The sequence below is a fragment of the Rhinoraja longicauda genome, chromosome 13, assembly GCF_053455715.1.
Source record: "Rhinoraja longicauda isolate Sanriku21f chromosome 13, sRhiLon1.1, whole genome shotgun sequence".
NCBI classification, from domain to species: Eukaryota; Metazoa; Chordata; class Chondrichthyes; order Rajiformes; family Arhynchobatidae; genus Rhinoraja; species Rhinoraja longicauda.
In genome coordinates, this window is record NC_135965.1 from 17,833,623 (window position 1) to 17,850,492 (window position 16,870).

The 16,870-nt window shown below is 44.5% G+C and overlaps 1 protein-coding gene across 1 annotated transcript in view; it reads right to left on the reverse strand.

Annotated features, from left to right (window-relative positions):
• Positions 1-16,870, reverse strand: part of cp (ceruloplasmin) — a 38,804-nt gene that overhangs the window by 2,619 nt on the left and 19,315 nt on the right. Inside the window, exons 10-18 of the mRNA XM_078410447.1 lie at positions 16,623-16,773; positions 15,211-15,423; positions 11,779-11,983; positions 10,022-10,161; positions 9,600-9,728; positions 7,189-7,295; positions 4,145-4,367; positions 2,247-2,386; positions 622-784 (exon numbers count right to left, since the gene is read on the reverse strand). Coding sequence (XP_078266573.1) covers positions 622-784; positions 2,247-2,386; positions 4,145-4,367; positions 7,189-7,295; positions 9,600-9,728; positions 10,022-10,161; positions 11,779-11,983; positions 15,211-15,423; positions 16,623-16,773 — 1,471 coding nt within the window. The remainder of the gene's footprint in view (positions 1-621; positions 785-2,246; positions 2,387-4,144; positions 4,368-7,188; positions 7,296-9,599; positions 9,729-10,021; positions 10,162-11,778; positions 11,984-15,210; positions 15,424-16,622; positions 16,774-16,870) is intronic.

Consider the following 16,870-nt stretch of genomic DNA (forward strand, 5'->3'; position numbering starts at 1 on the left):
TGTGGATGGGTCCTGATTTACATTAGATTTGAGACTTTAGAGATACAACGTGAAAAAAAGGTTCTTCGGCCCACCCAGTCCACGCCGACCAGCGATCCCTGTACACTAGCACTATCTTGAACACCAGGGACAATTTATAATTTTACAGAAGCCAATTAAGCTACAAACCTGCCTGTCTGTGGAATGTGGGAGGAAACCGGAGCACCAGGAGAAAACCCACGTGGTCACAGGAAGAACGTACAAACTCCGTACAGAAAGCACCCATAGTCAGGATCGAATCCGGGTCACTGGCGGCTGTCTGGCAGCAAATCTACCGCTGCGCCACAGTACTACCCATTTCCCTCCACGGATGCTGCCTGACCCGCTGAGCTCCTCCAGCAGTTTGTGATTTGCGAAGCTATAATCATTTAATATCCCTTAACCTTTGCTTTGCTTTGTATACAAACCGGTGAAATCATAGAGCAGACCTCACCAAGGCATGTATCTGGCGCTATCAACATTTCATAAGTGTGGACATGGACGTTATGGTTCTTTAGAGTTAACACCCACTCATTTCTCTGCATGGTTACGAAAGCCACTGCTATATTTTGGACTATTTCGCAGTCCCACTTTGACTTTTACCTGGTTTTTTGTGGACTGTATATGTTGTTTCCATGCCCCCGTGGATGTGATCTGTTACGTGACAGTGGAGAAGCCAAGTGCCTGGATGTTGTGGAAGCATTTCCACAGTCTGGAACGTTCCTGGGAAGAGATCATAAACATCTCCATGGTAGACTCCATTCATCTGTGGGGAAGTAACCACAGACATGTTCAGAGATGCTTTCCAACACAAGATTCAGAAACATCAAGGGAGGTATAAAGGCAACATACATATCAAAATGTGTTCCATTTCAAAGGGTTGTATATTATAGCCAAACGAACAAAAGGCTTAAATACTGAATAATCCCCAGGACAATAGACAATAGACAATAGACAATAGGTGCAGGAGGAGGTCATTCGGCCCTTCGAGCCAGCACCGCCATTCAATGTGATCATGGCTGATCATTTTTAATCAGTACCCCGTTCCTGCCTTCTCCCCATACCCCCTGACTCCGCTATCCTTAAGAGCTCTATCCAGCTCTCTCTTGAATGCATTCAGAGAATTGGCCTCCACTGCCTTCTGAGGCAGAGAATTCCACAGATTCACAACTCTCTGACTGAAAAGGTTTTTCCTCATCTCAGTTCTAAATGGCCTACCCCTTATTCTTAAACTGTGGCCCTTTGTTCTGGACTCCCCCAACATTGGGAACATGTTTCCTGCCTCTAACGTGTTGGCTAAGACTCAGATGATCAATGCCGTGCCCTTATAACTTATAACTATCAAAGCCCTTTGAACTCTTTAATCGGACTTTACTGAACTTTACCTTGCACTAAACATAATTCCCTTTATCCTGTATCTGTACACTGAGGACAGCTTGATTGTAATCATGTATAGTCTTTCTGCTGATTGGATAGCATGCAACAAAAAAGTTTTTCACTCGGTACGCCTAAACTAAATTAACTAACTAATAATCAAAGGCATTACAAATTGATCAATTGGCATTCTTTAAATAGAAAATACTTTGAAAGTTAGAAAATGATTAAAGAAAAGTGTCTCAAAACACACTAGAATAAAGCATAATACAATAGTTGAAGCACAACACAATAATTAAACCCTTTGTTGCATTTGTTTACTTTGGGCTCTCAACCTTATCCAAATACATGGGATTGTACAATTTACAACAGTTCTCCCTCGCATAAAACAGAGGAGCCAGATGTGAGGTGCATCCTGATTTCCTGCATTAAACTCAAGGCGAGGCCACTAGCATAATCTAAGATGAGTCTCACTCCCTCTTCTCCCCTCTCCCAACAGGCAAGAGGTACAGAAGTGTGAAAACGCACACCTCCAGATTCAGGGACAGTTTCTTCCCAGCTGTTATTAGGCAACTGAACCATTCTATCAATAGCTAGAGAGCGGTCCTGAGCTGCCATCTACCCCATAGGTAACCCTTGGACTATCTTTAATCGAACTTTACTGGACTTTATCTTGCACAAAACGTTATTCCCTTTATCATGTGTCTGTACACTGTGGATGTGTCGATTGTCATCATGTATAGCCTTTCCACTGACTGGTTAGCAAGCAACAACAACAAAGAAGCTTTTCACTGTATCTCGGTACACGTGACAATAAACTAAACTAATACTAAAGTGTACAATAAAACACTTACCTTATATTCAAAGCTGTGTCCATGGAAATGAGCTGTGTGCATGTCCACCTCATTGCCCATCCCAGTGAGATACCAAACTACTTTGTCACCCACGTACATATCCAATCCAAGCAAGTTTCCATAGAGCCTCCCATTAATAGCTGGAATCATGAAGGAAAACGTAAAGTAGACCCAAGCCATGACCGTATAGCAGGAATGTTATACAGTGCAGGTCCACCACTGATTTTCCGGCACCTTTGGTTCCAGAACCTTACTGGATAATCCATTTTGCCGGACCAACAGAGGTCACGTGATAATAATTCAACAATACTCCTCTGACCCAATAACTGTTCCCCTCCCATGCCTCTGAATCACCATGGACTGCCTGAAACTTAAATAATGCAAATATTCAATGTAAGTTAAATTAACAGCGAATCTTGCTTTTCTTGCCCGGGCGCCGGTTAACCAGTTGCCCTCGGATGTTCTGATGAGGGTCGGATCGGCGGCCTCCCGTGGGGCCGAGGTGCCGTTTCTCGGCAGGACTACCGTGCTGATCCGAGATTTGCCGAATCTGCCAAAAATATGCTAGGACAAGCACGCCCACCATCCGACGAGGGACTCCAACAGGAGTCCAACCGTACCAGAACCAGAACGTGCCAGGGGGCCAAGATACCAGCAATGGGTATGTATCCGCCGGCTCAGGAAGGGCAGGAGTTCCAGAGCCCCGGCCTCAGGGGGCAAATTCGACCCGCCGATCGGAAGTCTGGCTGTGGAAGTCCCAATGAGGTCGAGATCGGCCGCCTCACCCGGCCTAGGTGCCACATTTTCGGTGGGAATTCTGGGGTGGGGGGTGGGTGGGTGGGGGGGTGTCAAGTGCGCTCTCGTACATTTTTTCCGGATTAAAGGAGGCGCCAGACTACCAGTTGCCGGAAAATCAGTGGTGGACCTGTATAAAGTACACCATGACTGAATGGGCTGCAGTATCCGAAGAAGGATTCAGTAAGAAGCACTTGTACAACAGACATGTTCTCCACTTCGTGTGCATGGCTCAGCTAATGGTAATCTAAGAATCAAGGAAGCTTAAGATGCCAAGGAGGCCATTTGGCCCTTCATGTGCATGCTGCCCAAAATATAGTTACATGAATGAATGAATGCTTTATTGTCACACGTGACAAGTCACAGTGAAATAGCCGCCAATTAAGTTGCAAAGTAGGGTTAATCCTACTTCTGAGTTGATGCTGTGTAAGATTATACCACAGAAAGCGACCTGTGGACACGTTTTAACTGCAATGTGGAATTGACTATCCCTTATTTGGAAAATGGGTTTCAGATTCTGCCGTGCAAAGTTTTGGTCAAAACATATTTTCATCTTTTCCCTAATTCATCCATCCATTCCCCTAACTCATTTCCTTCTGGTTTCTGCTAAGAGAAGGGGATTGTTACTTTGAATACCATAAGGTCACGGGTTGCACAGTGGCACAGCTGGTACAGCTGTTGTCTCACAGTGCCAGAGACCTGGGTTCGATCCGAGTGCTGTCTGTGTGGAGTTTGCACGTTCTCCCTGTGAGCGTGTGGGTTTCCAATGGGTGCTCCGGTTTCCTCCCACATCCCAGACATCGTGTGGGTTTGTAGGTTAATTGGCCTCTTGTAAAAACTGCCCCTAGTGCGCAGGGAGTGGATGAAAAAGTGGGATAACATAGAACTAGCGAGAACGGGTGATCGAAGGTTTGCATGGTCTTGGTGGGCTGACGGTCTGTTTCCAGGCTGCCTTTCTATACTAAACTCAACCATGTCCATGGATCCCATGACCAAATGCTAACGGAGATAGTAGATGTGAAGAATGAGGTTCCAGACCACCATAGGTCTCGTGAATATCCGCCACTCGTCCCTTAATGTAGACCACAGAGCTCTGAACATACCGTGTTTTTTGTTGCTCTCAATAAAGTCATCGTTTGCTTTGTCAACTTGCTTCGGCGTGGAGCAGTAGTTTTTAATATTTTCGTCCAAATACCATGACTCATTCTCATCAAACACCAGGAAGAGAAGGGCAAACTCCCTGTACTCTGATTTCTTCAAACCAATTTTTTCAAGGAAGCTCTTCCGACAGGTGACCATAGTCCCTATCAGGCCGCTGTATAAATCCTGCAACAGGCAGAGAAAAGGATTGAAAAATCATAAAACGATACGCATCTGAAGCCTTTGGGTCTAACGTGCTCTTCAGTACAGCTTTATATTGAGTTCCTCCCCTTTTCCTTTCACCTTGTCAACGTTTTCCCTTTGTAAATTTATACAACGACCTTTGCAGGTACTATCACAATGTTTACGGAGTAGATTCGTTTATTGTCACATGTACCGAAGTACAGTGAAAAGTTGTTGTTGCGTGCTATCCAGCCAGCAGAAAGACAATACATGATTACAATCGAGACATTTACAGTGGAAAAATACATGATAAGGGACAGGAAACTTGATTTGGACAGATACATAGATAGGACGGGTTTAGACCAATGGGTCAAACGGAGGCTGGTGGGACTGGTGTAGATGGGACATGTTGGTCGGTGTGGGCAAGTTGGGCCAAAGAGCATGTTTCCACGTTGTGTGACCCTATGTGACCTTTCAAAGGTTACTATTGAATCTTTTTCCACCACCTCTTCAGGCAAAATGTTCCAGACCACTGTACCTCAACAGGTAACAAGATGTTTCCTCATGTAGGAAGGAACTGCAGATGCTGGTTTACACCAAAGATAGACAAAAAATGCTGGAGTACCTCAGCGAGTCAGGCTCAATCTATGGAGAAAATGAATAGGTGTCGTTTCAGGTCGAGACCCTTCCTCATACACCTAGTGACACCTCTGGTTCTTCTGACAAGCAGGTTGAAGGAAGTGCAAGGAAACTACCCATTTTATTAAAAAAATAATTGTCTTTCAATATGTTAATCCATTTACGATACACAGAGAGAGATTAAACAAAGCAAATCTGTCCATGGAGGGTTAGCGCTGGAATCTCATGAACTAAAACCAAATGCATCAGTTGTCATGGAGACCACAAGGAACTGCAGATGCTGGAGTCTTGAGTAGAACACAAAGTGCTGGAGTAACAATATCTCGGGAAAACATGAATTTGGGTCGGGACCCTTTAGACTTTAGAGATACAGTGTGAAAACAGGCCCTTCAGCCCACCAAGTCCACACCGACCAGCGATCACCCCACACACTAGCACTATCCTAGGGACACAATGGACAATTTACAATTTACAGAAGCCTATTAACCTATCTTTGGAGTGTGGGCGGAAACCGGAGCACCTGGTGAAAGCCCACGTGGTCACAGGGAGAATGTACAAATTCCATACAGACAGCACCTGTAGTCAGGATTGAACCCGGGTCTCTGGAGCTGTAAGGCAGCAACTCTACTGCTGCACCACTGTGCTGCCCCACTTCACAGAGGCAGTAGGCAAAGAATAACCATGGCGCCAACTTGTGGAACATTGGGAGTGCTGGTGAAGAAGGGTCTCGACCAGAAACGTCACCCATTCCTTCTCTCCTGAGATGCTGCCTGACCTGCTGAGTTACTCCAGCATTTTGTGAAATAAATACCTTCGATTTGTACCAGCACCTGCAGTTATTTTCTTACACTACCTGTTGCTCCACTGCGATTTCTCCTCAAGGTATGTCTACTTTGAAGAAGTTCTCCTCCTCTCTTCGAGGAGAGTTTAGCAACATGCTCTCTCGCTGCTCCCCCTCTGTGATTTCTCCTGCCCTCCTGCTCTACGATTCAGTCTGAAGAAGGGTCTCGACCCAAAACGTCACCCATTTCTTCTCTCCTGAGATGCTGCCTGACCTGCTGAGTTACTCCAGCATTTTGTGAAATAAATACTGGATTTAAATGATGGATGCCCAAAGTGAGAAGAGGAAATGTAAGTAGAAAAAGGAGAATGGAGGATGAGGAATGAGGAGAGGGACAGCAAGGGAGGAGAGGAAGTGGAAAGGGGAAAGAGGAGGTATGTTGATAGAAAGCAAGAGGACAATTGATTGTTGTAAAAACCTACATCGATTGCAGAAGGAGGGAGCATGAAGGAGTTTGGCTTTAAGATCAGGGAAGGATTGAAGAATTGCTGGTACAAACCTTATCTTCAAAGTTTGAAGAAAGACAAACCTGTAGAATTGTGAATGATAACTTCAAAGGGACTTTGCCAATAGTCTACTCGAGAGGCTCAGCTTTAAGATAATAGGGGCAAAGTTGAAAAGGGATGTGCGGGGCAAGTTTATTTTTACACAGCGTGTGGAAGGTGCCTGGGATGTGCTGCCAGGGGTGGTGGAGGAGGCAGATACGATAGTGGAGTTCAAAAGGCTGTTAGATAGACACATGGATATGCAGAGAAGGGAGGAATATGTATCACGTGCAGGCAGAGGAGATTTGTTTATTATGTTCGACATTGTGGACCAAAGAGCCTATACCTGTGCTGTACTGTTCTAAGTTCTATACTCTATGACAATTCTTGTTGGTCAGCTTTTTTCTGGACCAACAGAGATGACGTGATAATGAAACGATAATACACCCCTGCCCCGCTAATGACACCCCTCTAAAGCACAATGGAGTGACAGAAATTTAAATAAAACCAGTATGAAATGTAAACTGAATGCGAATGGAACGAACTGCCGACCCATCCCCGGATCCCACCCTCTCCCCGGCCATTTAGAGCCCCAGCTTCCACACCCATTCCCGACTTGCAAAGTGCTCCAGTGAACCCTTCTTTACCCACCACACAGTACGGTGACATGGCTGTTGTTTCGGCTCACGTAGTAGCCCCTGGGGTCAGCGCTTACTTTGGGTCCCCCCCCACCTCACCCCCCCCCCCACCTCACCCCCCCCCCCCCCCCGCCCACCTCAACCCTCCAGACCTCCCCTCACCCCTCCTCCTCCTTCAGTTGCCAGAAAATTGGTGCTCAACTTGTATTAACCTGCAGTACCTTAATTGGATCTACAGTTGAGTAGTAAGCCCATGGAATGCACTGGGATTCCCCAATTGCAGGGCCAGATCGAGCGGGAATCTTCCAAATATACGTTTCTGTCTCACCTGCAAGTAAGATAAGTTTCATCAGACACTGATTCACCTGACAGGCCACATACGAATCCTTCTTTGTTAGTGCCATCGTCCAGACACTTCCAGCTACAAATGGGCACTTGTTCATTACTTTGGCTGCTCTCACTTGCCCTGTTGTAAACAGTGCAATGTCCAGGATACTGAAGAGGGATCTCCGGAGCTCACTTTGTAAAGGTCAACCCTTAGTTAGGTTTTAGCTTTAGTTTTAGAAATACAGCACAGGAGCCGAGCCTTCTGCCCACAAAGTCCATGCCTACCATCAATCACCCTATCGCCAGTTCATAAGTTATAGCAGCCGAATTAGGCTATTCGGCCCATCAAATCTACTCCGCCATTCAATCATGGCTGATCCTAATTTTCCTCTCATCTCCATTCTCCTGCCTTCTTCCCATAACCCAGACACCCGTATTAATCAAGAATATTTTAAAATATCCATTGATTTGGCCTCCACAACCGTCTGTGGCAATGAATTCCATAGATTCACCACCCTCTGACTAAAGAAATTCCTCCTCATCTTTCTAAAGGTACATGCTTTGATTCCGAGGCTGTACCCTCTGGTCCTAGACTCTACCACTAGTGGAAACATCCTCTCCAGATTCACTCTATCTCGGCCTTTCACTATTCGGTCTCATCCTTCTAAACTCCAGTGAGTACAGGCTCAGTGTTCAAACACTCATCATATGTGAACCCAATCATTCCTAGGATCATTCTCGTAAACAAAGTTCAATGTTATCCCATTTTCTCATCCACTCCCTACACACTAAGGGCGATTTACAATTAACCTACAAACCTGCACGTCTTTGGGTTGTGGGAAAAAACCGAAGCACCCGGGGAAAACCCACGCGGTCGCAGGGAGAACGTGCAAACTCTGTACAAGCAGCACCCACAGTCAGGATCTAACCCAGGTCTCTTGCGCTGTAAGGCAGCAACTCTACTACTGCACCACCGTGTCACCTCTTCTGCTGAAGTTTACTGGAACCTGGGAAATGAGGAAAACCAACAACCAAAGATCCCACACATGTTTAGCACAAGCAAGTAAAACTGTTAAACACAAAGCATTTATCGTATGGGTTGATGTCCTGTCTCATGATCAATGGCTCTCTTTGACCTTGCAGCATTAATTAGTATTGAACCTGTCTTCCTGCCTCTGTGGAAAACCACAGGAAGAACATTCCCTGACATGGGAAGCTTGGTTTCTAAATACCCTTGTGTTGGAAGGAACTGCAGATGCTGCTTTAAATTAAAGATAGACCCACGATGCTTGATTACTTGAAGTTAGAGAAGTCAATGTTCATACCCCTGGGTTGTAAGTTACCCAATTTCTATCTTCTAAATACCCTTGCCACCAGTTTTGAATTACCAGCTATTTTCCAGCACCTTAGGGACGATATTGAGTTAGCCCTTTTTTAATTCCTCCCTATTTACATTTGGTGAACTTCTAACATCTTAACTCCCAACGAAAGTTCCAAGTGTAATCAACATTAGAGCCAGAAACAACCGAGAGTGCAGATGCCGTGATTTTTGCGACATTAGATCAGGTTTAGTCTTTCCAGGAAGCTCGAGCATGGCAGTAAATGAGATGTGGAGGAAGGAACTGCAGATGCTGGTTTACATCGAAGATAGACACAAAATGCTGGAGTAACTCAGTGGGACAGGGAGCCTTTCTGGATAGAAGGAATGGGTGATGTTTCGGGTCGAGACCCTTCTTCAGACGGGGAGTCAGGGGAGAGGGAAACAAGAGACATGGAAGGGTAAGATGTGAAAACGAGAGATCAAAGGGGGCAAAGGTCAAGGAAAATGTAGAATAGATCATTGTTAGTTAGGGGAAGGTGACAATAAAACATACAATGTAAATTTAATCAGGACAGTCAAACTAGTTTGAGAACTAGGGTGGGGGAAATCACAGTGAGGAGGGACTGGAGGAGACTCACTGTGATGGATGTTTCTTTTGTTTGGTGTTAGTTTATGATTGTATGTGTTATTGCATTTTTATTGATTATTCTTATTGGTCTTATTGTTGAACTGCGGGTAATGTTTCATTTCACTACACATTTATGTGTATGTGACAAATAAACGACTATTGACTATTGACTATTGACCAAGGGTTACTTGAAGTTAAAGTCAATATTCATACCGCTGAGTTGTCAGCTGCCCAGGCGAAATATGAGGTGCTGTTCCTCCAATTTGCATTGGGCCTCATTTGGTGCCTTAGACCTCAAACTTGAAGAAGGAGATCTGACCACAGAACAAACCATAACCATGGTATAAGACTTTTACCTGGAAGAGTGGGTTTAACCATTGGGCTTTCTTCCTTCACTCCTTGTGAATGAATAGAATAGGGCCTTGAAGCGAGGTTTTTGAACACAATTTTGACCTTATCATCCACGTTTGCATGAAGTAAAGGACCTGTGGGTGGAGAGAACAAACCTGTAAGGCAGCAACTATATCGCTGCACCACTGTGCCGCCCCTGACAACACACTGAACATTAGTATCTAGCAGATAAGGACTATTATTTCTACCAGTTTCCATTGCAAATACCATTTGCCATGTTTTCCTACTTACACATCACTATGATTGGAGCTTTTCATTAGAAAGCTAATTAAATGTATCAATAAACTAATGACACAGAACATACAGATTCTTAAAATAAAAAGCAATAACTCAGCAACAAAAGGTATTAAATAAACATGCAGAATACCTAGAATTCCCAGGTGTTGCTCCTCTTTAGTTCTTTCCTTTTGTTTGGTAAATGTCTTATCAGTATATTCCCGATAAACTACTTTCTTATACTTGGAACCAATTGTCACATTTCCTTGAACTACAAAAACCTCGCCGGGACTAAAGATGTAAAGTTGTAAGCACAAAAATATACGTTAATAGAAGCAAATAATATGTTCCAAGTTGATAAAACTGGGAGAATTGGATTAAATCTTAGAAACATAAAAAACATAGAAAATAGGTGCAGAAGTAGGCCATTCAGCCCTTCGAGCCAGCACCACCATTCACTATGATCATGGCTGATCATCCAAAATCAGTAGCCCGTTCCTGCTTTCTCCCCATATCCCTTGATTCCGCTAGCCCTAAGAGCTCTATCTAACTCTCTCTTGAATGCATAGGATAAAGAAAGACTCAAATGTTGGATCCACTAAGGCTATGAACAGCTCCATTCAATACCACAAGAAATTGAAGAGAGTTGTGGATGTAGCCCAGACCATCACACAAATCAACCTCCCTTCATTGACTCCATCTACATTTCACGCTACCTCGGCAAGACCACCAGCATAATGACAGACCATTCACTCCCTCTTCTCCCCTCTCACATCAGGCAAGAGGTAGAGAACTTTTAAAAACGTACACCTCCAGATTCAGGGACTGTTTCTTCCCAGCTGTTTTCTGGCAACTGAACCATCCTCTCATCAACTAGCGTGCGGTCCTGACCTCCCATCTGCCTCACTGGAGACCTTTGAACTTTGATCTCTAATTGCACTTTGTTGGACTTCAATGTTATATCTTTGCACTAATTGTTGTACACTTTATCTGTGCACTAACTGTGGATGGCCTGATTAGATTCATGTGTAGTCTTTTCTTTGACTGGATAGCATGCCACCAAAAGCTTTTCACTGTACCTCGATGCACTTGACAATAATAAACTAAACTAAACTAAACAATGATCAGGACATCCTGATCAGTGAATGGGGTAGAAGGAAAATGAGAGCAGAGGTACATGGATAGGAAATATTTGGAGAGATAGGGGCATGGCACAGGGAAATGGACCTAGCTTGGATAGGGCGTCTTGGTAGGCATGGATGGGTTGGGCCATCTGCCCACATATTGTCTAAGAGCTTCTTTTGTCGGAAATGTTGAAACTTTAAAGGAAGATGAGTGGTTTGCAATGTGTTTAACCCGAGAGCTTACATACTGGGGAAGCATGATGGGGGAAATGGTCAACATAGGGAACTTAAGGATGTTAATAAGACAATAAATAGATGTGTCATGGTGCCTATGTTCCCCAGCACAGCTAGTTTGTTAAAATAAACATTGGAGGTTGAAAACAGCTGAAGGTAATAAAATTGCACAGGAAATGGGTCGTTTGTCCATTTGTTAGATCTATTAGAAGAGATGTTTTCAAAATACAGGAAACACAAGGTTAAAGATAAATCTAAAGAAAGATAAGGATGAGACATTGATCAATAATGATCTATTTCAAAGATGTCAAATTCACAAGTAATCATTGTGTCGTGAGAATATAAAAATGCTGTGGGTACAGTGAATATTTGAAACACTTTGGGTTCTTTCTGTGTGCACTGTTAAGGCCTTCAATAAACTGACTAGTTTGATACACTCACCGCTGATCTAGGATATGTTTTATTTTGTGTCTGTACCTATCTGAGCTGGGCCCCAAGTAAAGCCGGATTCAGGGTAGGGTTATAACACAAAATTCCCTCCGACAGTTACCTTTCTTCATGAAATATATGCCGTTGCAGTTCCCAATTCCTTGAAGGTGAATAATCCCATTCGATCTCAATCGCTGCAACGTAGTACGTCTTTTCATGGTGATAATATGAAGGGAAGCTTAACAGGGTGCACTTATCCACCTTATAAAACTGTTTCATTCCTCCGGCGAAGTGATCTGTAGTCTTGCAGGAAATTTCAAATGTGCCTGCATAAGACAATGTCACAAAGTATAGATCAAACCGTTCCAAGGGTTGAGTCTTGGAATTTTACAGCACAGCAACAGCTCCAGCCCACCAGCCATCAAGTACAGTAAAGGTCCATTACTGATATTCCCACACACTTGGCTCCAAAGCCTTGTTGGATTATCCACTTTGGACTAACAGAGATCACATAATAATGATTCGACAATACGCCTCTGGCCCACTAACTATCCCCCTCCCATGGGTCAACAGTTCTATCATGTCTAGTTTGGGCCAATTAGAGATAAGGGGGGGGGGGGGAACAGGCCCTTCGGCCCACCGAGTCCACGCCGACCAGCGATCATCATACACTAGCACTATGATACACACAAGGGGCAATTTACAATGCTTACTGGAGCCGATTAACCTACAAATCTGTACGTCTTTGGAGTGTGGGAGAAAACCGGAGCACCCGGAGAAAACCCACACGGTCACGGGGAAAACTCCGTACAGACAGCACCCGTAGTCAGGATTGAACTGGGCACTGGCACTGTAAGGCAGTAACTCTACCGCTGCGCCACCATGCCGTCTTGCGTCGATATGTTCTTGTGCTAATGCTTAACACCATGACTGTCACTTGGACTTTGCTTAGAACCCATAGATAGAGTTAAATGTAAGCGATAAAACTGAGGAATCACCACCAACAACTACAGATGTAAACAAGTAACTTTTTCCAGACAGAGGCGCACATCCCGATTGCAGTGCTCTCGTAATTTTGTCCGGATTACAGGAGGTGCCGGACCATCAGTTGCTGGAAATTTGGCGGTAGACCTGTAGATGTTTATATTGATTCCGTTTTAAACCCCCCCTCTCTACCCCACCTCTGTATTTCCATCAACTCTGTTAGTATAAAATCATGAGGGGAAAGGATAGGGTGAATGCACAGAGTCTTTTACCCAGAGTAGGGAAATCAAGAGCCAGAGGGCAGAGGTTTAAGGTGAGACGGGGGAAGATTTAATAGGAACCTGAAGGGCAACCTTTTACTTAGAGGGTGGTGGGTGTATGGAACAAGCCGCCAGAGGTAGTTGAGGCAAGTACAATTACAGCAACTCAAAGATGCTTGGACATGTACAAGGAGAGGAAGGGTTTAGTGGGAAATGTGGACAAATGGGAGCAGCTCAGATGGGGCATCTTGGTTGGGGTGGGCGAGTTGGACTGAAGGGTTTGTTTTATGTGTTGTATGATTCCATGACTCCATGCCTCCATAACTCCCCCCAAATTCCATCACTCACCTACACAATGTGAGCATTTATTCACAAAATGCTCTGAAGAAGGGTCTCAGCCCAAAACGTCACCCATTCCTTCTCTCCTGAGATGCCGCCTGACCTGCTGAGTTACTCCAGCATTTTGTGAATAAATACCTTCGATTTGTACCAGTATCTGCAGTTATTTTCCTACACAATGTGAGCAAGTAGGGGTGTGGGAGGAAACCAGAACACCCAGAGGAAACTCAGGCAGCCACAGGAAGAATGTGCAAACACCACACAGACTGGACTGGAGGCCAAGTTTGAACCTGGGTCACTGGAGCTGTGAGACGGCAGTTCTACTAACTGTGCCACTGTGCTGCCCTGTTGGCATTTGGCATGGATTAAGAAGGGGTAGAATGAACATTGTTATCGAGGGATGGAGAATTGAGGCGGGAGATGTTGGGAGAGCGGGCAGAAATGGTGACCATCAAGAAAACCAACCTCCCTTCCTTTGACTCCATCCACACTTCGTGCTGTCTCGGCAAGGCCACCAGCATAATCAAGGACAAGTCTCACTCAGCCTGGTCACTCCCTCTTCTCCCCTGTCCCATCAGGCAAGAGGTACAGAAGTATGAATACATCCAGGTTCAGGGACAGTTTCGTCCCAGCTGTTATCAGGCAACTGAACCATCCTATCACCAACTAGAGAGCAATCCTGACCGACCATCGACCTCATTGGAGACCCTCGGACTATCTTTCATCAGACTTTATCTTGCACTAAATGTTATTCCCTTTATCTGTACACCGTAGACGGCTCGATAGTAATCATGTATAGTTGACTCGATAGCAGGGGACAATAAAGCTTTTCACTGTACATCAGTACAATTACAATATACTAATCCAAACGAAACATAACTAGAATGATGTACTGAAGTTAAGACAGCTCCTGCAGTCCAGGGACAGGATTATCTAGGTTAGTAAACGGCGACTGTTTCCACAACCACCCGTCCAAAGAAGTAGAGAATGAGCGGCAACAGAACTAAAGGAACTGAGGAGCAAGTAGCGAGAAAAAAAAGGCAGAAACAGCTGAAAGATAGAGAGAGCACAACAATATGATCAAAACAGACAGGCAGTGCTTTTTCGTGACAGTACATGACAGTACAATGTACTGTCACCCCTATAAAGCTAAACGTCATTATTTTGTTTCTCGGCCACCAGCCACATATGTTTATTAATCATGCATACCAACGCCTTAAGAGTCATAGAATCATAGAGTCATAGAGTCATACAGCGTGGAAACAAGCCCTTCAGCCCAACTTGCACACATCAACCAACATGTCCCATCTACACTAGTCCCATATGCCTGCGTTTGGCCCAGATCCCTCTAAACCTAACCTATGTATGTACCTGTCTAAATGTTTCTTAAACGTCGCCATAGTAACTGCCTCAACTACCTCCTCTGGCAACTCGTTCCATACACCCACCACCCTTTCTGTGAAAAAGTTACACCTCAGATTCCTTTAAATCTATCCTCCCCTCACCTTAAACCCATGTCCACTGGTTCTCGATTCCCAACTCCGGGCACAAGACCCTGTCCCTCTCTTGATTTTGTGCACCTTCATAAAATGACCCCTCGTCCTCATGCAGGAGGATGTTGAGTACATCTAAAGCACTGCAGACAGGTAAGAGATAGATGATCCATAGAAACTGCCCGACCCACCGAGTTACTCCAGCACTTTGTGGTTTGCTCAAGATTCCAGCACCTGGAATTCCTCACATCTCCAGGAGTGGGCAGAAGATTTGTTAATGGATCACTGGAGTGCGAGAAGCAATATAATAGGCAGAGGTAAAAGATATTGTAATGGTGAGACTGCTTCATTCGAGCACTTGGATTTGCTCTGCATTAGATAGAGGTATAGATCTTCCACACCGGACCAGCCACAATTTCTATTTAGTTTAGCATTAGTACAAATATCACCTGCAAAATATCACCTGGCCATCTCTACCTGAACTATCTGGCTGCATGGCGACGGTGGCTGAGATGTGTGGAAACAGATTCATTGTGTCTCTGTGCGTCCCTTGGCTTGTGAAGGTGTTGCCCTGGAAGTAAATCCCATGGATGTCGACCTCCGAGCCCAGGCCCATCAGATGCCAGTTCACTCTGTTCCCCTTGCACATCACCAGTCCCGGTTGGTTGCCGTACATGTATCCATTGATTGCTAAAAATCACATTCCAAAGAAAAGGTGAAAAAAAGGTTATAAATTTTAAAGCATTAATGCACTCACAATTTACTCCAAATCACGGGCGGCACGGCGACGCAGCGATAGAACTTACAGCACCAGAGGCCCGGGCTCGATCCTGACCACAGGTGCTGTCTGTACGGAGTTTGTACATTCTCCATGTGACCGCATGGGATTTCTCCAGGTGCTCATAGAGCAATCTCCTTCTCCCTCCAATTTTGCCTGTAACTTATTCTCTCCATATTCTCATCAACTCATTGTGAATTCCCCAACTAAACCGTTGAAACTTAAAACTGCAACCAATGGCTAAATGCTATTTTGTACAAACCTTTTTGATTTCAAATCAGAAATTCAAATCACACCGTTAACTTCATCTACACTTCACGCTGCCTCAGAAAAGCAGCCAACTTAATCAAAGACTTGTCCCACCCGTCATTTCTTCTTCTCCCTGCTCCTGTCCAGCAGAAGATACAGAAGCTGGAAAGTGTGTTCCACTGGACTCAGGAACAGCTTCTTCACCTCTGTTATCAGGCTTCTGAACAGTCCTTCCATAAGCTAGAGTCCTGTCTGATTCACCTCTATCCCATTGAGGACACTTGTCTAATGAACTGATGCAGCACAATGCTGAGAGCTGTATTCTTTCTATTTGTACTTGGGTTTGAATAGATTGAATCGATGTACGGTATATCTAATCTGATCCGATAGCATGAAAAACAAGGCTTTTCATGGTTCTCGGTACATGTGGTACATGTGACAATAATAAACCTAAACATATGCCTTTAGACTTTAAGACTTTCGAGATACAGCATGGACACAGGCCTCTTGGCCCATCGAGTCCGCGTCGACCAGCGATCATCCCGTACACTAGCTCTGTCCAACACACTAGGGACAATTTACAATTTTACCGAAGCAAATTAACCTACAAATCCGTACGTCTTTGGAGTGTGGGAGGAAACCGGAGCACCTGGAGAAAACCCACGTGGTCACAGGGAGAATGTACAGACTATGTACAGCTAACATCCGTAGTCAGGATTGAACCTGGGTCTCTGGTGCTGTAAGGCAGCAACTCTACCACTGCGCCACTATGCCGCCCTCAATTAAACCTAAAGTAAGAATATTTCATCTCTTTGTGGGGATGTCAGCAGGTGTGTCCATTATGATCGTCTTAAAGACTCACAGTGCATTTTGTTTGATTCTTGGAAGTCTTCGTCCTCTTTATCTACAGCTTTGGGTTTAGTTGTAAATCTCTTGATGTTACTGTCTAAATACCAGCTTAGGTTTTCATCAAATACTGTCGCCATCAGATAGAATTCCTTGTCCACATTTTTCTGAGAAACAAAACAAAAGATTTCAAGCTGGATGAATGAAATGAGAAACAATCTTGAAACTTCCCCCTCTTTAAAAATAACAACTTTCCAGCACACG